Genomic DNA, 27,204 nt, shown 5'->3' with positions numbered 1-27,204 from the left:
AATTTGTTAAACGACCTATGCATTGATTTAGTTGAAAAAAATTTTCCGCGGTCCGAGGGCTCCTCGGAAAAAGTAATTTTGAAATTTTTTGTTTCGCGGTATTTCTCATGTTTTATGCAATAATCGGAGCTCTTAAAAAATTTTAATAAGAATATCTCGCTTTTTCACAAAGTTACAGACTTCCGAAAATCACAAAAAAAATTGAAAAATTTTTCTGTTCCATTAATTTTTTGCATTAGTGTATATATAAGAGTGCTTCGTTTCCGGTGAAAGTATTTTTTCCGTTATTCATCAAGCAAAATCTTATTTTCTACGCTGAAACGAAAATTTCTGCCAAGTTTAAGCTCTTAATTCCAATCCTAAGTACTTTTCATTTGATTTCAAAGGTTTCCCGTTTAAAATATACGTAAATTAAATTACTTTCGTCGCAAATTGTAAGGCATTTGGTGTTCTTCAAAAGTGGTACTGTTTTGTTTACCTATAGTTACTGAGCTGTTATTTCAGCTGTTTCATTTGTGTCCGTTGCGGACGTCATTTTTACTATGAAATGGACCATTTCTGGCTTGCCGAATGTAATCCAATGAAAGCCCACTAAAAATATTATTAAGAATTTTATAGGAAATTTAATTCCCTTTAAGAAAAGTCTCATGAGTCGAGTCAGTTCATTCCGTAGTTTCCAAATTATAGTAATTTTTATAATTTCGAAAATTCAATATCAATTAGGAAACTTACAATTGATATTTCATTTTTTAAATAATTAAAATTATTAGAACTCGAAAACTTTGGACTTTAGCCACTTGACACATAAGACCATTTGTTAAGGAAATTAATTCTCTTATAAAATTCCTATTAACATTTTCAGTGAACACAAGTGAAACAGCTGAAAGTCCAGCTAAGTAACTATGGGCACTTTTAAAGAACACCAAATGCCATACAATTTGTAACCAAAAACACGTTGATATCATAAAATACAGCTGAGTATTAGAAAGTTAAAAAAAAAGTAATTTAATTTACGCGTATTTTAAATGAGAAATCTTTGAAATCAAATGGAAAGTACTTAGAATTGCAATTAAGAGCTCAAACTTGGTAGGAATTTTTGTTTTAGCATAAAATAGTATATTACACACCTAGAGAAGTAAAGTAAGAAATGTCTCAGATCACATGTAATTTAAGGCTTTCTTATTTACTTCTGAAGGAGTGTATACTATTTTTCTCGTCGACAGAGGCAAAATGCGGCAACTTTGTTTTGGACAGCGGGACGAAAGTTGACGCTTTCCGCCCAGAAGCGAGAAAAAAATATTCTGCTTGATGAGCAACGAAAAAAATACTTTCGCCGGAAACGAAGCACTTAAATCACCGATACTTAAAAATGTTCAAAGTTTTTGGCTATTATTTAAAGGTATAAATCAATATCGATTTAAATGCGGATATTTTCAAGTTTATAGATAAATAGATTTGCTTATATGTATCTAATAAATTCTACAGTAATTTATATATGAAACCAAATTCATCATTAGGTGCATTATTTATGTAGAATGTATCAATTTGATTATTTGAGTTAAGTAATACCAACAATTTTTCTCAATTGTAAGTGTATAGCAGACTAGAGGATCAGACTATAATTCAGCGATAACCAGAGTTAACCCCCATGGAAATAGTATTTATTTAGAATATATTCTGGAATATATTTAAGAAATACAAAGAATACAGGAATAATATATACGGAATATAAAATAATATAATTAAGATTTATAATTGATATATTCTAGAAACAAACAGAATCTATTTATTTTAATATGTTATTTGCCGTTTTAAATATACTCCGAATATAGATAGACTACATGTAATATATGTAAAGAATATGCGAGAAATAGATGCGAGAAATATACAGAATACAACAATAATATTATAATAAAAATATCTACGAGATGTATACAGAATATATTTTGCATGTAAAAAAATTCTCCAGTAAGATTCTAGTGTCAGAGTAAGTACAGCGGGTCTGTCTGACATGTGTTGGATTTGATTCTGAGCCAAATGATAGTTTAAACTCGCCTGTTTAACCTTGTCTTCGAGGCTCCAAGTGTCAGAAAACTTAATGCAAGTTCGTACATTATCAATCTATTTATTTTTAATGAAAAAAAAAAAATACATTCGAATTTTTCGGACCTAGTCCACGTCGCGTCAGACGCCTGATAGGTCTTTCTCAGCCCACCAATAGGATTCTGGAGTGAGACCCAGTACAGTAGGTCTGTCTTACGTGTGTTGGCATTGATTTGGAGCCAAATAATTGTTTGAACTCCTGTTTTACCTGGTCATTAACGCTTCAAGTGTCAGAAAACTTAATACAAGGTCGTACATTATCAACCTACTTATTTTTAATGAAAAAAAAAATACACTCGAGTTTCTTGTACCTAGTCCACGTCGCGTCAGACACTTGATGGGTCTTTCTCAGTTCACCAATAGGATTCTGGAGTCAGTCTATCTACAGTGGACCGGTTTGGCCAGCACCGTCGCCAATCATAAAAATAAGTTTTTTAGCAAATCAAGAAGCAAATAGAAAATCAGTTCTTTTAAAATATTGTTTTTTATCAATTTTTATTTTGTTTTCAAATTTTTTATAAGTTTTAACTATTTTAATTCCAACATAAATCAATGATTATCATGACTGAATTCGAAATCAGTTGAATCTGGGTAGTCATTTTTTCTCTGGCACCTTTTACTTAATTTTGAATTGACTGCAGTATGAAATAGTGTTTCATTGTATTTGGCAGGGTACAGTTGACGCACTGTATCTGCGAGAATGTATTTTTTTTCAGAATTGCTATGTTACTTTGGTATGTTAATTTCAATCACTCTCTTTAATACAACACTGTCAACTTACATTTGATTGCGGATAATTTATCTGCATCTATCGCCTTATTTCTGGCTGCATCTTTATTAATCTTATTGCACCTCCCTTTCAAATTTCTTTGTAGCAAAGCGTCCAAGTCAAACACAGCAGTCGGTAATGATAATCCTGCTACTATGAACGTATTTCTGTTCTTCGCAGTGTCCCACTGATCAGCAGTGATCACGACATTACTGTCCGGTCTTCCAATTTCCACCTCATCGGTTGATAGAAATCTAACAGAATTTGTTTCTGGGATTTGTTTTTTCTGAATTGAAGAAGCCGTCCACACAGATAGCTTACTTGGGAGATTCAATGATTCGGTGATTTTTCCAACTTTATTCTCTAACTGATCGATTTGTTTTCGTTTATCACTCATAACTCTAGAAAATATTTATATTAAGTTCATTGAAAAAATTATATTTAAAGAAGTACAGTGGTAACCTAGTAATGACGGGGCAAGTAGTGGAAACTATATATTTTGCAGTGCTCTTTATAGAATATACACTTCTATTGAAGGTTTGAACAATTTACTTTTCATAGGAAGTACTGTAAATAGTCGAGTTGATTCTACTTTTTCTAGCTCTACATGCAAAAAAATTTTTAGCAAAAATTACCCAAAAAGTTTGATACTGTGAAAATATGTGTTAGAAAATATCTGAATTGATCACATGCACATAGTAAAAAATACTACTCGATAGCATGTGAATGACCTGCAATTTCCACTAACAACATGGTAAAAATGTGTTTACTGGCTAGATGTCTTTACAGTATCAAACTGTATGGCTCATTTTTTCTCAAAAGTAATTACTGGCCGTAAAATTTTAGCATACTCTATAAAATTTATTTGGGATTCATTAAATCGTCAATTATAAAATAATTATTCTTCGGGTTGTTATAAAATGAAAGAAAAAAAAAATTAAAAAATCTATATAGGATTTGAACCTACGCTCGCTAAATACTTTTAAAGATGGTTATTATTATTATTATTATTATTATTTTTATTATTATTATTATTATTATTATTATTATTATTATTATTATTTTTTTTTTTTATCATTATTATTATTATTATTATTATTATTATTATTATTATTATTATTATTATTATTATTATTATTATTATTATTATTATTATTATTATTATTATTATTATTATTATTATTATTATTATTATTATTATTATTATTATTATTATTATTATTATTATTATTATTATTATTATTATTATATATTTTTTTAGTTAAATGCTCAGGGGATTGTCCCCGGTAGTCCGACTCTACCGAAGGCCTCACCTGAGCGCCAAATCGTTACTGCTGCGATGCATCATCAACAAGATGATCAGGATGCGCAGCAGGCCAAGTTTAGTGGCCTTAGGAGACGGAGGGATCCGAGTATGACAGCCTTTTGTATCCACGATGCCAAAAACTCAACTTGCGATAAACAAGTTCGGATTTTAGCCAATGTAGACGCAAACGTCTGTTTCATCTCTTCTAGGACGCCAACAATGAGTACGACAAGCTTGACACGGTAGCCTGGGTAAAGTTTGCCAATTTCAAACAGGAGATCCTGGTATATCTTGTGTTTGTGCTCTTCTTTTACCGGGATGTTATATTGAGCTGGAGTTGAAAACTCAATAAAATAAATGTTAAGAGCAGTTTTCTCGAAGAGCACAATATCAGGTTTATTATAGTCTTTTTTCCGCGTTGTTGCGATTTGCACGTTCCAATAAATACGGCAACGGACATTCTCAACAACTTGCGGAATATCTCCTGGCAAATAAGGCAGTACTGGTGTTTTATCGATACCGTGTGTATGTCTAAGATGGTAATAAAGTACTCGCAGAGCAGCATTATGACGCTGGACGTATGCATTTCTTGCCAGCACAAGACATACCGACAATAGATGCATAAGCGTCTCAGGATGTTGCTTACAAACCCTACACAGTGTGTCGGGCAGCTGCACCTGGAGTACTTTGGCACGGTATTCGAGGGTGTTAATAACACCATCTTGGCAGGCAAAAATATATCCTTCGGTCTCGGACAATTTGCATAAGGAAGTCGTTTTTATCTGCTGTGAAATTGAAAACTTCGTATGTTAAACCCAATACTAAACGATCATGTAGACACTCCAAGCTCTGTAGACCTCTCCCTTCGATGTGCCGGGAAAGGTATAATCTGGTGAGTGAAGATATAGGGTGCATGCTCCGATGCATATTCATGACTTTGCGCGTCTTAATACCGAGGTTCCTGAGCTATTTTCAGGCCCATTTAAGGACACCGAAAGAGTACAGGAGTACCAGGACAACAAGCATCTTTGTTGCAGAGACTTTGTTTTTCCCGGAAAGTTCTGATGACCAGATTTTCCGGAGTCTCCGCACATACTCGCTGCAGAGAGTCGTTTTGGTTTTCGAGACGTCCTGCATAGGACTCCCGTCAATCCCTAGATATTTGTACGACTGTCAGGCACCAAGATGGTCAATGACGCTCCCATCTACTAACTCGATATCTTTACGCACATCAGAACACTTACTCTTCACCAGATTGACGACCGCGCACTTGCCTATGGTTTTTTCCTATAAGGGACTTGGAATTTTAACATGTACTTTTGCCCGACTCATGATGCAAAGCATCAGAGTGTGCTTTACGACCGAAAAATTTTTTTTTGATATTGATGTCTCGTTTTTTTACTGTGACAGAAATGATGCGAATGCAAATTATTCCATTTGTAATTAATTTTTTATTTGCCTGTAGATTTGTTGATGAAAGTCTAGCAGAAGATGAAGAAAATAAAGTAGATGATATTGAAAAGACGATAGAAAGAGAAGTCGAAGTGGATTCTGTTTGGAGTAAATGAGTTTGTGGCAGAAGAAGAAGAAGAAGAAGAAGAAGAAGAAGAAGAAGAAGAAGAAGAAGAAGAAGAAGAAGAAGAAGAAGATAAAGAAGAAGAAGAAGAAGACTTTATTGTATTTGAGGGGCGAATTCACTATACTTGTCGGCCTATGGCTTTTGAGATCTTTTTACTTTTTCGGTAAACTATCAGACCTATTACAAAATATCACGAAAATGAAACTTTAAAACCTGTTTGCGAAAAAAAAAAAAATTTACTATTTTTTGAATCACCCTAATATATACATACCCTATACGCAAGAACTAACAAAAGAAGTAGAATATATATATATATATATATATATATATATATATATATATATATATATATATATATATATATACGTAATTCCAATGATATATAGACTTAAAGAAATCTTAACAATAAATTTTCAATTGTCTATACAACTAACTATGTATCATTCAGGATTATAAATTAATTACTAATATTTATCTGTGTGCGGTTTACACGGGTGAGTTTTTCCATCACGGCGACCAACGACTACCGGGGGTTAACAAGTGAAAATGCGATGAAAGAATTACAAAGTACTTACTCTTGGATGTTCCCGAGTTTAGTAAAACAATATTATAGTTGAACGTTTAATAAAAAGATTAGAGATCACAACTTCAACCTTAAGAGTTTCATTCGAAAGTAGCACATGATTTCATCCTACAACCCCAGCTGCGCCCATTTAACCAAATCCTTCAGGAGGAGGTCGGGTAAGCTGCAAAGTTCTGGAGGGATAAAATCCTGCCGTTTTAGAAGAAAGAATCATCTAAAGGTAAGTGAGAGACAATCTTAATCTTAATATCTTTGCTCTCTGTTAATCGATTGATAAATGCAACGTAACCAAGCTCGAAGGCATTTGAGTTCACACTCTTCGAAAAATCCACATTAAATAATTAATATAGGAAGTTAAAATCTTTCTCGTATTCTTTACTGTTGTCCGCAACCTCCATATTGCTCGTTAAATTTTTCTATAGCTAACAAAGGGAGAAATCCCGGATAATTAAATTGAATCACAGCGGTGGACATAACAGCAATTCAACTAACTTTCTAATTTACACAAATAAATGTATCAAAACGTATAAGCAAATTTTATAAAACGGCAACGTCTACCCGCAACGAGTTTCCGTATCAATCTAATTAGTTTTTTGCCCATCTGCCTGTTGGTCGCCCATAGAGCGCTTCGATTGCCCTCTATTAGTATTATTTGACCCTGAGCCTCGATTTAAATTAGATTAATAAATTATAAAAATGCCTTTCTTCTGCCTGAATGATACATATATAACTAATTCAATATACCTAATATTTATTTATCCAAAATTTTAATTTTTGATCTATATAATATATTAAATAATCATTATTTTAAATCATAAAATCAGCTTCGATAGTGTAGAGGAAATTATTGATTTTCCCCTACCCTGTGGTCAATGTTTCCTAATACATCGATACACAGCTGTGAATTTTTACCGAAATAAAACATTAAACTTTCCTTAGGGCATACGATCATAGTGGATTATGCAGCCCAACTATCTCACAATCATAAATATAAACTGAAAACTAATAAATATTATTGATTTATATTTTCAAATTGTAAAGTAAAATTAATTTACACATTACGTATTTTATTATTATTTACATATTTGGTGGTTGAAATAAACTGGTTGTTTGATTATATATATTATTTCATATATCTAAATGTGATTTATTCAATTGTAAAGAAACAATTTTGAGTGATGTGAAAATTTACAGTTGAATTCGTTTATGAATTCGTTAATGTACTATTCACAATAACTTCGAGAGGGTGAGAAAGAAGTTAAGTTTTTATATTGAGCCTGAATGCTCTCGATGATTCTATGTTTCAGACTAACGCCTCTTAATAGGGAAACACTAGGCTAACTCTTATCAATGCGTTCAGGCATCAGGCCCGCGCATCGATTCATATGGAGGGGTCATTCGAGATAACGCATGTTATCGAATGATCCATTCTAATATTTATTGAAAATACTTAATTCTTACGATCACTACGCTTTTCTTACTAACAAATGAGTCACTTATCTATCAATAAAAGTTATCGTAAATAAAATAGATGTTTGTGCAGCTGTACGTCTCGAGGATTTACTCGAGGCGTCAGTGCTAATTTATATTCGATCAAATATAGAAAAATAACTTTATCAACTATTACTCATGTTCTCAATGTTCAAATATCTTAAATAATAGTATTCCATTCTTATATTATATTATTTTATATAATTAATTAAATATTATGGAAATTACTTGATTATCGATAGTCGATATAATTAGTTAGATTTCAGGTCAGTAATTAGATAAGTAAATGCCCTCGTCATCTGACGTACAGGCTGGGGCGTCACCCGCCCCCACCCGCTAGACGAGCGCCCTTGCTCGTTCGGGCCTCGTCCGTGAAAGATACTAAATATTAAAATTTTTATTCTACCGACGTGAAATCTGTACATATTTAATATGTTATTAGGGCTTTAGTCAAATATCTACAATATGACATTCTTTTCTGTTCATTTTTTATTTTTTTCGTAAATTATTGGAAAATTATGTTCACATATCAATTTGCGCATGCTGTAAAGTGAGCGAATAAACTAAAATGGATCTGGTTTAGGCGTGAGGAATTAAACAATTATAAATTACACAGTTTTTATCAATAAATAAATGAGCGATTTATTTACAGTTATTTAAGCTTATATTGTAAGAAATTATGATTAATAGCGAATGCGACAAACAGACACGTGATAGCGAATGCAACTTTAGTGATAAGATTCACGTATGTAATTGACACCTGGTCAGAGCGATTATCTAAGCGGCAATCCTTTATAATATAATTATAAATCACAATTAATTAATTTACTCTCAGTAAATGGCAGCCTTAGTATACTGATTAAATAAAGAGAGAAATTAGCGTAGCGGGTTGATTTCATATCACAAAAGAAAAAATAAGCGAAGCGGTTTCAAGTGCACGAGGTAACAAGTAGCGAAGCACGTTGTAGAATCATAGATGGTAGCGTCGTTGAGTCGTCGAGAAGCTTGGTGTCGACGTGGCAGCCTTGCTGCATATAACAAATTTTCTCATTGGCTTAAGAGCGCGCCAACAGGTCGCAGTTGATAGCAAACTCTCTCATTGGCTGACCAATATAAAACGAATTATGTGATTGGCCAGCTTATAGCGGGTTCTCAGGATGTCTTGACACGGTCCTGAATTAGAAATTGTATCTACCGGGCCCAAATAGCGAGTGACCCGGCACTATTCTGACCTTCAGTCAGTAGCGAGTTCGGCAACTCCCGGACTTGGCGGAAATGCACGAAGCTTGATTCAAATTAGTCAAGCTTGTGACTGAACACATGCAATATTATACAATATAAATGTTTTATTTACTATAATGGTTACACAGGCAAAAAAAAAATTCTTATTTTTTTTTTTCTTACGATTATTATTATATAAAAAACTTTTTGCATTAATATCATTTTTTTCTTTTTATTTTTTTATATATATATATAACTTAAGTATTAAATAATAATAATTTTAGTTATGCATAAAAGTAAGAAAAAAAATATATCTATTGTTTTATTTTTCTATAACTAATTTATTATATAAAAAATGTTTTCTTATTTATTTACTTTTTTTTAGTATAACTATATGATATAATCTGTTAAACTATCTTCACAATTATTTTCCTTTCTTTTTTCTTTTCTATTTGTCTTATATTTTCGATATTTTATATTATTTTATTTTCAAAAAGTTTCGTTTCTATTGGTTTATCTTTATTATTATTCATTATCTATTTTGCGTTGTATTATTAACTATCATTATTATTAGCTATTTTTATAGTAGTTCTAGAATATTTAATTTATAGCATCATTGAATTCGTCTTATTCGATGTTATCTTTACTAATTATTTAAATTCAATTATATTTATAAGTTTCCAGTCTTTCAAAACTATTTATAATAGAATTTAAATTCTCTTAATTATACATAGTTATTCTTACATTTTGATCAAATCAGTTCATGAATCATTCCATGTTGTTCATTGTTCTTTGTTACTTTCAATAAATCATTTTATTCCTAAGAGTTCCTTAAATACGTTTTTATGATATTTACTACTAAATTACGCTGTTATCTTTTGTGTGTGTGTGTGTGTGTGTGTTTTTTTTGTGTTTTCACGTGTTAATTGTTTACCTATTGTCTACTTATGGATTCTGTCGTAATGGTAGGGGAAAAGAATGTATAAAGATAGGAATGTTTTTAGTTTTTTCGAAAAGGTATTGGTGTAAAGAAAAATTTCAATTTACTTATAAGCTATTTTAGCTCTGTCGCAAAGAATGAGTTTTTTTTTCCAGGTTTATATTCAATTTCGATATAGTTTTTATCTGGGAAAATTTCCATAATTTTAGATGGACCTAAATAATTGTCATCAAATTTACCATCTCTCTGATTCTCTACTAAGAATGTGTTTTGACCTATTTTAATATTTATTAGGTTAATTTTTTTATCATATCGTACTTTAGATCTTTGTTTTCTAAATTTTCTAAATTTTGTCTTGCTTCTTTCCGTGATTCTAATAGTCTAGTTGCGAGTTCCTTAACGAAATCTGCGTAAGAAGGAATCTCGTCTGAATAGGGAAATTCTGATGGTAATTGTGCTTCTTTATCAAAAATTTATCTATGTGGCGTGAATTTTGTACCTTTATGTACACTCGTGTTGTAAGCAAAAGTGGCATGAGGCAACCATTTATCCCACTCATCGTGACTTTTAAAAAGTTTAACATAATCAGTTAAAACTTGATGGCTTCTCTCGAGAGAACCATTTGATTGAGGGTGGAAAGCTGTTGTTTTTATTTGTTTCATTTTGAAAATTTCGGCTACACAACTAATTACTCTACTTATAAAAGCTTGACCTTGGTCTGTTAAAATTACTTTTGGGAAACCGTGTTTTAATATAAAATTCTTGACTAATGCTATCGCAATATTTTCAGCCGCCATAGGTACTGAAGGTATTGCAAAACAATATTTTGAAAGATCATCTTGCATCGTTAAAATATATGACTATCCGTTAGCTGATGTCTTGTTCGGTACTACTATATCTAATGCTAATTTATCTCATAGTTCTGCGGATGTGTCTGTAATGATCATCGGCTGTTTTATAACAGGGCTATGCTGTTACTCTGGTCGTCCTTAAATTACCTCTTAAGGGCGCCACTGGAAGTGATTACGGCCTCCCAGAACCGGATCTTAGATCATCAGGGTCGGTGTAATTTTATTTCATTGTAAGAGGAGGATGAGGAAGGATAACTTATAAATAATTTACTATTTCAATTCACAAGTTAAACCTTTATATTCCAATGACCTATTTTACCTTTATAATTTAACTTCATTTATGACCTTTTATAAACTTTATATTTTATACCTTTTATAACCCTTATAACGTCTTATATAAACCTTATCACATTAAACCTTATAAACCTTATGACATTAGACCTTATAACCTTTATAACATTAAACCTTATAACCTTATGACCTTAATTTACCTTATAACCTTTATAACTTCATTAAACCTTATAACCTTTTATTTATTTACCCGCAATAATTTTATCAAAAATCAGCCAACTACCTTTGGCGTTTCCACACACTCCCACTCTGGTTAAAAATCGCTTTACCTTCGCGACACTTAATTACAAAATCCGAACAAAAACAGTTTCACTGTAAAAAACGCGCCAAGTCCACGTTCATAGAACTCAAATTTATTTGAAACAAAATTTGATTCTTTACAAAAAGATGTGAAATAAAAAGTGATACTTTACAAAAAGATACGATATAAAGAAGTAACCAAGTAACGGTTATAATTCAAAAATTGAAGAAATTTTGTTGCAAATTTAACAATTGAAAAAAAAATTTTTTAATCGTACTTGGCGTGCGTCATTGAGTACCCCAAATTTTTTCGGATGAATCACAAGCCATTTCTCAATACCGTTTTTATTTAATCAGTTGTATGCTATTGATTTTGGTTATCGGTATGAAAAGGTTTCATGAACAAGACATTATTCTTTAAAACCAGCTTTGATGGCCTTGATGACTAGTCCGAATTATTCGTCGCGCTGCACACTGACTGCTAGGTAATACTGTTTACAGAGGTCGTTCTATTTGGATGTACTTTAGTTCGACCTATCCGCGGGAAGATTTGAATAAAACAAAAATGTAAAACTGGATTTGAAACGAAATTAAAGTTTCTTCGAACTTATTCTTAGATTTGTTTGACTTACTCCATACACAATTCAGTTTTGCGAAACTTTTATGAAATAATAATTCATTAATTATATTTATGCATTTAAAAGGTCCACCTATTTATAAATTTGCTTACATTACAATTACATTCATCAATCCTGAAAAAATTTGGGGTACTCAATGACGCACGCCAAGTACGATTAAAAAATTTTTTTTTTCAATTGTTATATTTGCAACAAAATTTCTTCAATTTTTGAATTATAACCGTTACTTGGTTACTTCTTTATATCGTATCTTTTTGTAAAGCATCACTTTTTATTTCACATCTTTTTGTAAAGAATCAAATTTTGTTTCAAATAAATTTGAGTTCTATGAACGTGGACTTGGCGCGTTTTTTACAGTGAAACTGTTTTTGTTCGGATTTCATATCTTTTTGTAAAGTATATATTCTTTGAGTAAAACATGATTTAAAGATCGAAACGAATTAAAACATTAAGGTTAAAAATCATTTTATTTAAAATTAAACAAAATTATTTAATTATTTGTTTATTTAAAATCATATAAGAGGTATATAAAAAAAAAACTTAGAATTGCACCTAAGGAACATATCGCAATTCGAGAACTGAGCCATGCATAGTTTGTGTTTGAGGCAACACAACACAACTGGCAAAACCAAGCGAGGATTTGTCCGTTTTGCAGTTAAAAGAAAAATATTTTAAAAAACTAAAAACACGGTTTAAGAATTTTTTCATTTAAAATTAATCGAAATTATTTACTTTTTTATTTATTCAAAAGTTATACATCATAAAGACGTTTTTTAACTATTATTGCACGACTCATGATGTGAAGCATCTGAAAGTGCTTTACGATCGAAAAATTTTTTTGACTCATTTCGGAATAAAATTTGGTAATCAGCAAAGCCTTGGAACTACAGTCGATAAGGTTACCAACTTTAAATAAGACGAAATTTTCATAACAAGATATTAAAATAGTTATTAATTAATGGAAAATATAAGTGAAAATCTTATTTATCATGCTTTTCAGCGTACGTCTCTGCATTCAACGTATATAAATATGCACGCACAGGAAATCTTCACATACACAATCAAAAATTTGCAGACATAAAATTTTCACAAATAAATACAATCTATATGCACTCACGTTAAATGCAGAGACGTACGCTGAAAAGCATGATAAATTAGATTTTCACTTATATTTTCCATTATTTAATAACTAATTTACTAACTATTCAGATTGATGCTGTATATTAAGATTTTTCACAATATCAATATAGATTATTTTATATAAATTTCATAACGACAAGTACAATTAAAAGTTCATATTTTGTTTGATTGGATATTCACTTTTTTTTTGTAATAAATCTTAAATTTAAATGTTCCCGGGCATCTGGAAGGAAATCCCACTGCGTCACAAGTATTAATGCGCATGCGCGACATAGCTACACTGGTAATGAGATGTTGATTAATTAAAATTAATAATAAAAGGCAATAAGACGTTAATTATGATCGAACAAACGAAGATTATGAAAGAACAAACGAAAATGAATATCAATTAATTGATAACAGGAAAAAATGAAATGACGATAAGTTAAAGGGGGCTAAGTTGAGGTTGAAGATTCAATTATTTAATTATAAATAAACAATAAACAAACAAACAACAACAATCGACGGACAATAACGAACAAACGACGAACAAACGATTGGAGCATTGAAAAATTAAAAAAGTGTGAAAATCAAAATTGATGGGGACCAGCTTCAGCAAGCCAACTTTTTGGATTTACAACTTTTGCCACCAACTTTCTCAGAAAATGTCTATCAACTATTGGAGGTACCAACTGTTGGCGGTCAACTTGAAGTCCAGTTGCGGCTGCAAGTTTCTCGTCAGTTTCTCGCCAACTTGGCTATCAGGGTTTATTGTTATTATCATATTGTTGACAGTAAATAACACAGTGCATAATACTTATATTTAATATAAGTATTATGTCAAGAATATCGTCATTTGAAACTTCCGCTTAATTTTATGAAAGTGCCACCTACAGGCGACAATCGAGATTGAATCTATACAGCACTCGTTTAGAATTGCCGAGACCTTAAAACTCATGGACTTTAACACAGGTTGTTACCATTATTAACGATATATCTATAAATTTAGTAAACCTATATACAGTTTATGTAATAGATGTAATAGATAATCTAATGTACCACAGTTTATTTTCATCTATTGGAAAAGGTACCCTGATAGCCAAGTTGGCGAGAAATTGACGAGAAACTTGCAGCCGCAACTGGACACCAAGTTAACCGCCAACAGTTGGTACCTCCAATAGTTGATAGACATTTTCTGAGAAAGTTGATGGCAAAAGTTGTAAATCCAAAGAGTTGATGGTCACTTTCTGAGAAAGTTGGTGGCAAAAGTTGCTTGCAAAAGTTGGCAATCATAAGTTGACGGTAAGTTTCCTTTCAATTTCCTCAGAAACTTGCATTCCAGTTGCAGCTCCATACTGGCGCCAACTTTCTCAGAAAGTTGGCGGTAACTTGTAGCCAAAAGTTGCAAAAGCTGAAGTTATCGATAACTTGTCGTCAAATTGGTCGGAAACTAATGAATGACCAACTTTTTCACGATCAACTCGTGTTATCAGGGTAATGAGTACTATATAGGCTATATAGAAACGTTGTAAAAGTATAATGAGTATAACACAAAACAAATAGACTATGGGTGCGTTCCACTAAGCACTCACAACGATCACGCTACGTATATTTAGATAGGAAATTGATTGTGACCGCTTAGTGGAACGCACTCTATAACTATTGTATTTATTACTTTTGCAACTTTTTTGTATTGTACTCCTTACTTTTGCAACTATGAAGGTATAGTTAAAGTCAGCCTTTCATAAATCCTCTATATTTATACAACGACATATATATCTATATATATACGTGCTTACAGCACATGAGTATCCATTGCAAATGCGCCTTTTTTTACTATAGTTCCTATGTATAGAAGGTTATGTTGCCCATGAGAAAAAAGTTAAAATCTAAAAATCTGGGTCGCTATAGTTTGTGACAGTGAATTTTATTAATTTAAAATAGAATTCATTTTCATTAATGACAATGATTAATTAATATCGGTAATATAAGATATAGAGTATTATTATAGACTATTGTTGAAGGAAAAAAAGGTGTGTAGAATTAATAAAATTTTGCAACCTAAAAAAACCGTTCTGCTCACAGTAAACATACTCGGTCGTCTGGCGCTCCGTTTACTTGAACGGAACTTGGCACCAGACTCTACCGAGTCTGTGGATTAGCCAACTACCTTTGGCATTTCCACACACTCACACACACAATGATTAAAAATCGCTTAACCTTCGCGATACTTAATTACTAATATTTTTCCTTAACTTCTTATTTATTTCACTTACTCGGTCACCTGGACTTATTTTACACACACTTCTTAAATTAATTTTCCGCAATGAATAATTTAATTAATTAAGAGAATTATGTAATTTTTAATTGATTTATTAATTGATTTTCCTTTCCTATTTTATTGAGTATTATTTCTTTTCAATTACTGCTTAACACTTATTTTATTTCCATAATAACACGACCTTGACTCATTAGTTTAATAACGCGTTACTGCAGGTACTTTTATCACCGCGATAATTATTCTTATATTATTTTTGCCTTTTTTTTAATTAATTATAATTTCTTTAATTACGTAAATTCTCCTATTTAATTTTACGACGCCTTCGACCACGGACTTCTCTTATTTTCCCGAGACAATTTTAATTGATTTTCTTAATTTATTATTTTTATTAAATTTTATTTATAAGTAATTAATAATTGACTAGCGTCTATGACTAGATTCGACAGTTCCGGTGCGCGCGTCACTCGACCCACCTGGAAACTTCTAGAAAAATTCCGGCTACCTGCCTGGAAATATTGTTAACGCAATGGCTCCGGCTACCTGCCTGGAGTTAATTAATTACTAAAATTTTATAATTATGCCCGAATTTAATTTATTAATTTTCTTTATGAAATTAATTTAATTCGCGAGAATTTACTTCAGACGCGACGATATTAAACGTATACTAAGTATTTAATAAAATTTTCCGGCTTCCCGCCTGGAATAAATTTTATAAATACCTCTCCAGTTAAACTTTCCAGATCTTTCTCGTCGTGTCTCTGTCCGGGTTTTTCCGATTAATTTTGTCCTTGTAAATGTTTGGTCTAATTTTTGGTTCCGTCTCTCTCTCTCTGTTTTTACTCTCCTGTCTCTCTCTCTCTTCTTACTCTCCTTCAACCTGTTACAATCAGACGCAGTCAGTAATGTTTATAAAAAATACCGGCTAACTGCCTGGTATTTGTTATTAATAATCGAGATTTTCATCGCTTGGTTCCACAATAAACTCAAGCTAACAATTAATTAATTACCTGTTAATGAAATTAACGGCGTCTGTTATGGCGTCGGTTGTCTCGTCACTTTGTCTCTCCACCTCTCTGTTCGGACGTCCCGATGGTTAATGCCCGATTCTCGTTCCGGTCTCCGTTTATAATTGCTCGCTCACTCTTGACTATAGTTGTCCTTTTTTCTCCTACTTAACTCTAGGTGGGGTCGACGGTCGAGCAAGTGAAATTTCCATTTCCGGACGACTAGTCGCTACCTACCCGGAATACCCGAAGTGGTAATGTCACATGACCGACAGTGCGCATAGTAGATTTTATTTGAATTTACTTGAACGCGGTAAATACGAATTTACCCCGTTACAGTTTTGTTTTTATTCTAATTTCTTTTTCGGGTAAGTAAGACATTTTTTTACGGAATCTTCAACATTTTTTTTTAATACTATCTCAAAAATATTTCTGTCTAATTCTATTATAAGTCTTAGTTCCTTCTTTATGTCCTGCTATTGAAGTTTCATGATTTTCGGCTATTATTTTTTGTCTTTCCTTCACTGGAGGTATTAATATTTCGTCTTTACAAATAATTATTTTTTAATCGGTACCTTTAAAAATTTTAGCAATAATATTTTTAATTTTTGTCCAAATTGATTTTGATAAATTGCTTCTACCTTGAGAAATACTAACTGATTTTATTTTTGATTTTTCCATGTATAACTTTAAATTTTTGAAAGCTTTACAATAATTGTTTTTAGGTGGTGTATCTTGACTATCACTTTGAGTTATTAACGCGAGTAATTTCTTTTTTGATGTTCCCATTTTGATTATCTGGCCTGCTTTGTAATTAACTAAAGGATTTAATTTTAAATATCCTGACTCTAGTAATTTTTTTTTCAATTTCACTTGGTATGGTGCCGTCCGCGTGAATAAAACATAAATAACAATTTTTCTGCATTTCTGAATTGTCTCTTGTTTCGTGTACGTTTTCGTTACTATAGTCATTTGAAGTATTCGAAATTATAGATAAATTATCTTCGGAGTCTATTTCCTTGTTAGATAAATTGACGTTTGCTATTATGATCGCATCGTTGTTTGATTTGTATTGATTCCCATCTGAAGTTAATTGTGGTAAATTTTGTCGTATGTCTGCTTTATTATCAGATGAGTTTATTTGTTCGAGTTGGTCAAAATTTTGGTCATTAAATGTATGTATTTGTTCTATTTGTTCGAAATTTTCATTGTCAGCTGAATTTATCTGTTGATCGAAATTCGGGTCGTTAAATGAATTTATTCGTTCCGGCGATTTTGAATTTTGGTCAGTAGATGAATTGAGTATAGGATTCTGTGATTCTCTACGTGAGATAGTTTGTTGTGAATTTACTGGGCTTGTATTTTCATTTATTTTTTTTCATGATCGCCTCCTTCGTCAGAACACCAGGAGATTGTACCTCCCATGTCTTTTTTATTTAGGGATTTGGGTTTGATAGTAGTTTTTGGAGTAATAGGGATTATTACTATAGGGGATTCGATACGAATGTCATTTGAATTCTCTGAATATATTTTCGAATAAGTCATTTCTGTCTCGCCAGTGTTCGATTCGTCGTCAGAAGTTTCTGGAATAATTTTTTCAATTTTCTTACTTTGCTTATTTATTTTTCTACATGTACGTATTGTAGGAGAGGGTGTAAACTCTGTTATTTAGGTTCTTCTTTTGATTTGAGAAGGAATAAATTTATTTTTATTAATTTTTGCATTTTTCTTGTCTGCCTGTATTTTGGGGTTTGGGTGTGTAGATGTAGCTTGTGTTCGTACGTTAGGTAATAATGATAATGGAGTATTCGTGGTTTTTTTTAATCGATAAATCGACTTACTACTAAGAAGATTGTAAAAATAAATTATGGTTGATGCGAAGATCTTCGTTGCCGTCGGAAGGTTGGTGGTGAAGGTATGCACGATGTTATAGATATCTCAGCAGTTATTGATGTTAAACTGCATCTGTCGGGAGTCGTGAATGATGTTGGTAATTTTGATTTATTTTAAATTTTCTGCTTCTTCATTAACTTCACTCACTTAAATTTTATTATGACTTTTGTTTTTAATTTACAAAATTTTTATTTTTTTTTCGTAATATGTCTGATTTTTATAAATATTTATACATTTTTTTTATTTATTATTATATGAGAGCAAAATAAAATTTAATTTCAAGTCTCGGATATTAAAAAAAAATTCCGATCTTTTAATTCAAATGTTCGGTATTATTAATTTATTTTTTTCTTTATGATTTTATTTCAATTATTTATGAATTTTTAATTTCATTTATTCGAATTTTTATTATTATTGATTTTACTCACTTCAATTCTCACTTAATTTTTCACTTTTTTTCCAAAATTTTACTTTTTTTTCTTTTATGTAATGAAAACTTACATATAATAATGAATGATAACTAAGTATGGGTTGAACAGCCACCATTTGGTGGTTAAAATAAACTGGTTGTTTGATTATATATATTACTAGCTGACCCGGTAAACTTCGTACTGCCTCAGTCGATTGTAGAGCAAAATAAAAAAATCAACTCTGTTTTGGTTTCCACTGTATAAAAGTGGTGTATTACCTCAATTTATCTATAAATTGTCTTATTGAGAAGGTTTGCACGTTGAGGTTTCTACTATATCAAATTGGCCTATTACCGTACAATGGACGGTGTGGCTCAATAACTTATAGATCAAATTAAACGGAGTATATTATAGTGCCAGATAGCTCGACTGGTAGATCACTCGGCGTGATACCAACATGGTCTGCGTTCGATTTCCAGTTCGGGCTATCTGTAAGGCGTTAAACGCCAAATCAGACACCATTAGCTTTTGAACCTCGGATTGTTTGAAACTTTTTTATCCTTCAGCATAGATTGAAAGAGGCCTTCATGATTTTTTTCAAATTTTTTCCTTTAACCGTTTGCGAAATCTAAAGAAAAATGAAGAGATTTTTCTTTCAAATGCCTGTAACTTTGCGAAAAGTGGTTTAAATAAAATTTTTAAAGAGTCAAAAAATGTTTGTTTTTAGATATTTTTTTGATAAAAAATATTTAAAAAAAATTTCAACCACGCTTCTATTCTATAATAATAATAATAAATTGATTGGAATTCTTCCAAAGGATGACGGCAAACTTGGAATACTTGCTGTAGCGCCATCATCATCCGAAGAATTATCGTCAAACCATTTAACATCCTTTAAACGGTCTACAGTAGAATATACTTGCATCAACTTTACTGATGAGCCCAGCAAGTATATTCGGGGCGAAACCGTTTATATAAAAAAAAAATTAACACCTTTTATAATTAGAATCTTTTCATTAAAGTATGGTATTACAGTGCGCATTAAAAATGATGCATTTAAGCATCATTAATCCACATGTAATAACTCATACGCAGATTAGATTCTAAAGAGATTAATTGTCAATTAAACAGGTCAGGAAAGGCGTCATTCCTTTAACACGAAATAATAATAATAATAATAATAATAATAATAATAATAAAAATAACAATAATAATAATAATAATAATAATAATAATAATAATAATAATAATAACAATAATAATAATAATAATGTTAATAATAATAATAATAATAATAATAATAATAATAATAATAATAATAATAATAATAATAATAATAATAATAATAATAATAATAATGTTGTCAATTTCACTGCAGCTGAAGACCTCAGACACACTCATGGTATCGATAAAACACCAGTGCTTCCTTATCTGCCAGGAGATATTCCGCACGTTGTTGAGAATGACCGTTGCCGTATTTATTGGAACGTGCAATTCGCTACAACGCGGAAAAAAGACCATAATAAACCTTATAACGGTGGGCCCTGGCTACTTCGTGTCCAGTAGCCACGAACCACAGTTAAATAATTTCCCGACTAAATAATTAATTATTAATAATAAATATAAATTTTAATTATGATGTTGCTGGTTCTGAACGCGGGAATTAATCTCAGAGATGGGTCGACTCGCTTTGACCGGACACGCGGCTGAAATTAACTTATTCTAAAGACACTGGTGATGAAAAGTAATTTCCTTGAGACTTAATTTAATTATTATATACAAATAATTTTATTTAACCAAATCCCAAGATATGTACAAAATTTCCCCTTTATACAAAATAAGTTCTTTTCAATAAATAATTGAATAAATGAATGTGCATTTACGATAAATGAATTTGTTTAACACGCAGTTATTAATAGATACGGGAAAATAAAATCAATAATTATTTATACTGGATCGCGTTGAAGAGAGATAAAATATAGTAATTTTATTATAAGTCTTATCTGGATTTTATTGTCGAACGTACTGCAGGTATCGGCCGTCGCTGCATATTGGACCTTCTCTTCCGAATCCTGGGCTGTTGATGTAGGATTTGATGCTGGACACTCACACAATCCACTTAGATGATAACTTAATAAATATGGTTTTATGAACCAGTTATATACAAAGAATAAGATTAACTTAGAATATATTTTTTTTCTTTTTACAAAATCAAGCGAATTTAAAACGAGGCTGTCGTTGCCGGCACTTCGACTTGAGTGTCTCTAAAATTCCTTGCCTGCACTTGAATCGCCTCTTTTATCTAGTCGTCTTAGGCCCCAACCTCCGATGACCCCTACCTAATTATGCGCACATGACCAATTTACGGTCACCTGCTGCGTGGAATCATCCCCTGTGGTCTAACGCCTAGCTCAGCCAAACTCGGCAATCAGGCTGTAACGAGAGAGAGAGAGAAAGACCAAAAACCAACAAGGACAGCGAGAGAGCCACACTCTCACGTCGTACCAATGCTGCCCGGTTATACTCCCCGTCGCCAGACTTGAGATTGGGGCTCGGAAGCTGAAAGAAAGTTAAACGGTTTTCATCAGCCTTTGGCTGCGCCTGGGCAATTTTAAATCTGGAACATAGTGATTGCCTAAATTTTTCCCAGTCTTTGATTTTAACTCGACGACCAAAGGACTAATGATTTTATTAACAATGGCTGGTCCTAAGAATTTGCTAGCCAAACTAGACGAATATTTATCGGCTTTCTTACTCAATTTCCGATTTGGGTAATATACCGAATCACCCACTTGCAGTTTGGGTGGTTCTTTAAGTCCCTTATCGTGATATACGGCTTGCTTCTCACTTTCATTCCTCATTACGTCCTCGATTTTATGACGTAATTGATCGAGACGATTAATTCGAATACGCCACGCAGTATCATCAAGATCCAAATCATCTATTTCGAGTCTAGAAATTTTACCCGACAGCCGTGGTTCTTTGCCATGAACCAAATAGTATGGCGACATGTGCAGTGAGGCATGATAACTACTATTATAAGCAAGTTGGAATTCGCCTAAGTGTTCATCCCACGACGTCTGGTCTTTCGAAATAAATGCCCGAATCATTGGTTTAAGAGTACGGTTAATTCTTTCAACCGGATTACTCTGTGGATGCGCGATCGCGGTGGGTACTGATTTTACTCCCGTTTCTTTCAAGTACTCTTTAATCTCGTGATTAATAAATTCTTTGCCGTTGTCTGTGATTAAAAACAGAGGATATCCCCAGCGTGAGAAAACACGACGTAAACTTTTTTTAATATTTAATCCGGTCTGTTTACGAAGTCTGAAGACCTCAATAAAACGCGTATACAGGTCTTGCACAATCAACACATACTGATAACCGGCTTTCGATCGCGGAAATGGGCCAGTCACATCGGCAGCGACTATAGCCCAGGGTTCAATAGGTTGTCGCGTGCGCATCGGCGCTTGAGACGAGGTCTGTTTATATTTGACCCTTTTACAAGTTTCACAGTTCTCAACATACTCGCCGACATCGCGATACATACCAGGCCAATAGTAGCGTGTACGTATCCGATGATACATCTTATCGCGACCCAAATGACCCGCGTCCGGTACATCGTGGTTTTCTTTTAAAATATCGGGGATCTCACTCTCAAGTCTGGCGACGGGGAGTATAACCGGGCAGCATTGGTACGACGTGAGAGTGTGGCTCTCTCGCTGTCCTTGTTGGTTTTTGGTCTTTCTCTCTCTCTCTCGTTACAGCCTGATTGCCGAGTTTGGCTGAGCTAGGCGTTAGACCACAGGGGATGATTCCACGCAGCAGGTGACCGTAAATTGGTCATGTGCGCATAATTAGGTAGGGGTCATCGGAGGTTGGGGCCTAAGACGACTAGATAAAAGAGGCGATTCAAGTGCAGGCAAGGAATTTTAGAGACACTCAAGTCGAAGTGCCGGCAACGACAGCCTCGTTTTAAATTCGCTTGATTTTGTAAAAAGAAAAAAAATATATTCTAAGTTAATCTTATTCTTTGTATATAACTGGTTCATAAAACCATATTTATTAAGTTATCATCTAAGTGGATTGTGTGAGTGTCCAGCATCAAATCCTACATCAACAGCCCAGGATTCGGAAGAGAAGGTCCAATATGCAGCGACGGCCGATACCTGCAGTACGTTCGACAATAAAATCCAGATAAGACTTATAATAAAATTACTATATTTTATCTCTCTTCAACGCGATCCAGTATAAATAATTATTGATTTTATTTTCCCGTATCTATTAATAACTGCGTGTTAAACAAATTCATTTATCGTAAATGCACATTCGGTTATTCAATTATTTATTGAAAAGAACTTATTTTGTATAAAGGGGAAATTTTGTACATATCTTGGGATTTGGTTAAATAAAATTATTTGTATATAATAATTAAATTAAGTCTCAAGGAAATTACTTTAATTCTTTTGAATTTATTTGGTTTATTCAACCAGGCTTCATGTGAACTATTACGACTAGGGCTCCGATTTCCCCATATTATTTGTTTGAGAGACCTTCTACGTTTTGCGCCCTTTTTCCTCGGGGAATAGGAGGGCGAAGCTAGTTTTTTGAATGATCAGTACGACTAACATCGATAACACTGGTCGGTTGTATTTCGACACAATTAGCATGGTTGTTTAAATTATTTGAATTATCATAATTATTATTAACATTATTATTATTAACAAAACGATTCGAACGGTTACCACGATTATTTCGATTATCATTTCTTTTAAAATTATTTACAATTGGGTTCGGGTTTCCCCTGTTAAAATTATTTACATTTGGTTGCCCACGATTCAAATTATAATTATTACTATTATTATTAAAATTATTATAATTCGAATTCTTATTTGACTGCATGACTCTAAAACAATTTTGTCTGACATGTCCTATTTTAAAACAGAAATTACAGACATCTACTCTATTATTAATGCACTGTTCAAATGTATGCCCATTTTGCCCGCAATTAAAACAAAAGTATTGGTCGAAATTACGACCAGCAGTTACCTCACTAAATGTACGCGCTATGGCATTCGAGTTGCCATTATTATTCGCGTTGTAGGAATAACGTACTCGACTATTTGGAGATTTATTTGATGAGAAATTATTTTGAGGAGTTTGGACAGTAGCTGTCGATGCACAAACAATTAATTTGCCGTCATCTCCCTCTCTAATTTCCTCGATAACGAGTGGTTGTTTATCATTCATCATCTCAACCAAAATTGGAGTACGCGGGAACGAATGCACTGCTGAGAATCGCGATTTTTCTTTCGTTTTAGCGTGCGACTTATCGGATGGCTCAGACGCGCGTTTATTTTCTTCTAATAGCACGGCAGCCTCATGTAATACCGATAAGAGGTCATCATAAGAGTTCACTGACCTAGAGAATACTAAGGTGGAAAGATTCCTAGGCAAATGATTACGGATGCACGTAACCTGTTCTGATTCAGGAGGTGGGTTACGCATCTCACTATATTTTTGTTGAACTCTAAATGTAAAATCTATTGACGATTCACCGGATTCTGGTCTCAACTGACCGATTTCCATTAATAACTGGGTGTCCGTCTTTTGTGAGCCAAATGCTCTTAAAAATTCCCGTTTAAAATGGTCATAATCAGACCAATGTCTGCTGTACACGTCGTACCACTTAGTAACTTTTCCAGTAAAAACATATCCAAGAATTTTCACGAAATCCGTTGTGAGCCAACCCTCACGAAACGCCATGGCTTCAAATGAAGTCAAGAAACTATTGGCTGTTAAATCGCCTTGTGGAAAACGTACTGGCCACGCTCTGACAATTTCTCTTATATCGCGCCATTTACGTAGCGAAACCGCCGCAGCATTAGGTATTACCAAATTATTTGCTCCAGGTTGCTCATAATATTCTTGGAAATTTTCTTGACCATTATTATTCCGATATCCGGCGTAATTCCCATTGAAATTATTATTATTTCCAGCGAATGAATTATCCCGTAATATTTCAAAATTATTGTTGTAATTATTTATTGGTGGATTATTACTTAAATTATTATTTTGAATTACGCTAGGATTAATAATGGAGTAATTATTACTATTATTGTTTAAATTATTATTAAAATTATTGTTATTTAAACCGGCCGTATTGTTATGAACGATATTAATTCCACTGGTACTTGGTTGTAAATTTACCGGGAGGGCTGAAGTCGTAGCAGCCCTATTGTCATGATCCAAGTGAACTGTACTGCACTCCCCGTCGCCAAAACTGTGAGTTACCTCGCGAACAGTTTGTGTATTTTGTTGTACAGGCACTTGTGAATTGTTTACCGGTTGCGCGCTCATAGCTAAGGTCAGATTTTGTAAACAATTTAAAATCTGAGCCAGGACAGTTTGAGTTGCCGCTTGATCAGCCTGCGCGGAAACTGGAACGGTGCCAGGAAGAAAAACGGATCCCGCATCAGGCTGAATTTGTTGAGGAAGTACCGGTGGGGGGTTTTCTATGAATACTTCATCCATAGACGTTCGTAAATTATTATTAATATTTGTCGAATTAAAATTTAATTGTTCATTTGTATTTACGGCCTGTGGGTCGCTCGTTTGAATTGACCCAGACGAAGTTGTAACAGTAATAGGTGTGGTAATGACGGTACTGGGTCGAGTCGCGGTAGTAATCGGTATAGCGGTGGTCACCGTCGTGACCATAGATGTGGTAGTTGCTACCATATTCCCCAAGCTGCGCCTTACTGGCGGTCTAACTTGCTGTGGGGTGTCTGCAGTCACGGTCAAATTAGGTATACCGGGTAACGGAGTAGGATTTGACATCGTCGAGCTCGCTGACGAAACCGTAGTGCTTGACGTTATCGTATACGTAGTCGAGGGTGGTGAATGCACTACCCTGTTTTGATTCCTACCTTTAGAGGAACTAATTCCTTCGAAAATTATCTCTTCACTTTGCCGCCTACCCGATTGTTGGACCGAACGCTTTGAGTTTTGACGCGTCACTGGTCGAGTGTTACTCATAATATGATTATTGGGACTTAATTTTAATTTATTTTAGCTGGTAAGACAAGCAGCTTACGAGCCCCAATAATACTCAAAGATAAAATTTAATTACCGGTAGTAAATCCAAATAAGTTAAAATATTTCTTTTGTCACTTATTAAAATTGAAATTTATTTCTTTGTTACCGGATTAAGAATTTATTTTAATGACTAGGTGACGACAGTTATGACTCAGTAATACCTAACAATGACAGTTTAGATTATCCTAAATAAACTATAACCACAAGTCTATTGGAATTTAATTTTGTTTAAAATTAATACAAAAGTAATTCTTGTCAATGGCTAAAATTTTAAGCCACCGATTTTGTTTTATTTAATGACTGGTAATTTTAAATTTTATTTCCGACTCTTAAAACTTTAAGCCCTGAATTTTATTTTTAACAATAAAGATTTTAGTTATTTATTTTGATTCATTTAATTGAAAGATTTACCTAGACTTAAGTCTAGTGAGTAAATTATTTTAAAATTTGAATATAATATTATTTTTATCAAACAATTTTATTGCAATGACTCATTCACTTAATGAATTTTACTTGAACTTATTTTAATAATTCAAACAGTGGTTTATTTTAAACCAAAGTAATTAAAATTATTTGTATTTGTTTTATTAAAATTTAACTTGTGATTTTACTAATGAATTTTCTTTTACAATTTTAATTCAATTTATTTTATTATAACAAAATTTACTGTCACTGTTAGTCTTGAAAGTGTATAAATTTTATTTACTAATTTATTTTATTTTACTTAGTTTATTTTAGTTTCTTTCCCAGAGAAAATTTACAAAGAAACAAACAAGTGATTTTATTGTGTTTACTTCTCTAAGCTTAGTGTCGTACCTATTGTATATACTACGAGTAACGCGTACGACCAACGCGTAAGACGATGACCTTGTCTTGGTCTTCACGAGACCACCGGAATTTATCGATTTTTTCACTACCACGATTTCAATTTTAATTTTTATTTTTTTCACCCGATATTTTATATTTTAAAATTTTAGTATTTTTACTTGCTATTTAGCCGGTTAATATTTAAAACAAATTATTATAATTTTTATGAATTTAGTTTAAAATATTTTGGGCAACCAATATATATATATATATATAATTTAGCACAGTATCAATACAATTTACGATTTATAAAACCAGTATTTCTCTCTTCAACGGTAAAATATTTAATTAATTTAATTTTCCAAAATTTTGCAAATTTTATTTTACTTTATCACCAGGTCTAAAATTTTCCAAAACGAGAAAACCGAGTTGGGCGCCAAATATAACGGTGGGCCCTGGCTACTTCGTGTCCAGTAGCCACGAACCACAGTTAAATAATTTCCCGACTAAATAATTAATT

General features: G+C 32.6%; 1 protein-coding gene across 1 annotated transcript in view; it reads right to left on the bottom strand.

Annotated features, from left to right (window-relative positions):
• Positions 1-27,204, bottom strand: part of LOC103573741 (putative protein kinase C delta type homolog) — a 435,992-nt gene that overhangs the window by 347,773 nt on the left and 61,015 nt on the right. The window contains exon 2 of the mRNA XM_053739097.1: positions 2,885-3,273. Within this exon, the coding sequence (XP_053595072.1) occupies positions 2,885-3,273 (389 nt within the window). The remainder of the gene's footprint in view (positions 1-2,884; positions 3,274-27,204) is intronic.

This window comes from Microplitis demolitor, chromosome 1 (genome assembly GCF_026212275.2).
Source record: "Microplitis demolitor isolate Queensland-Clemson2020A chromosome 1, iyMicDemo2.1a, whole genome shotgun sequence".
Classification (NCBI taxonomy): Eukaryota; Metazoa; Arthropoda; class Insecta; order Hymenoptera; family Braconidae; genus Microplitis; species Microplitis demolitor.
Note: the sequence above shows the minus strand (reverse complement) of the source record. Positions and strands in the feature narration are given on the sequence as shown.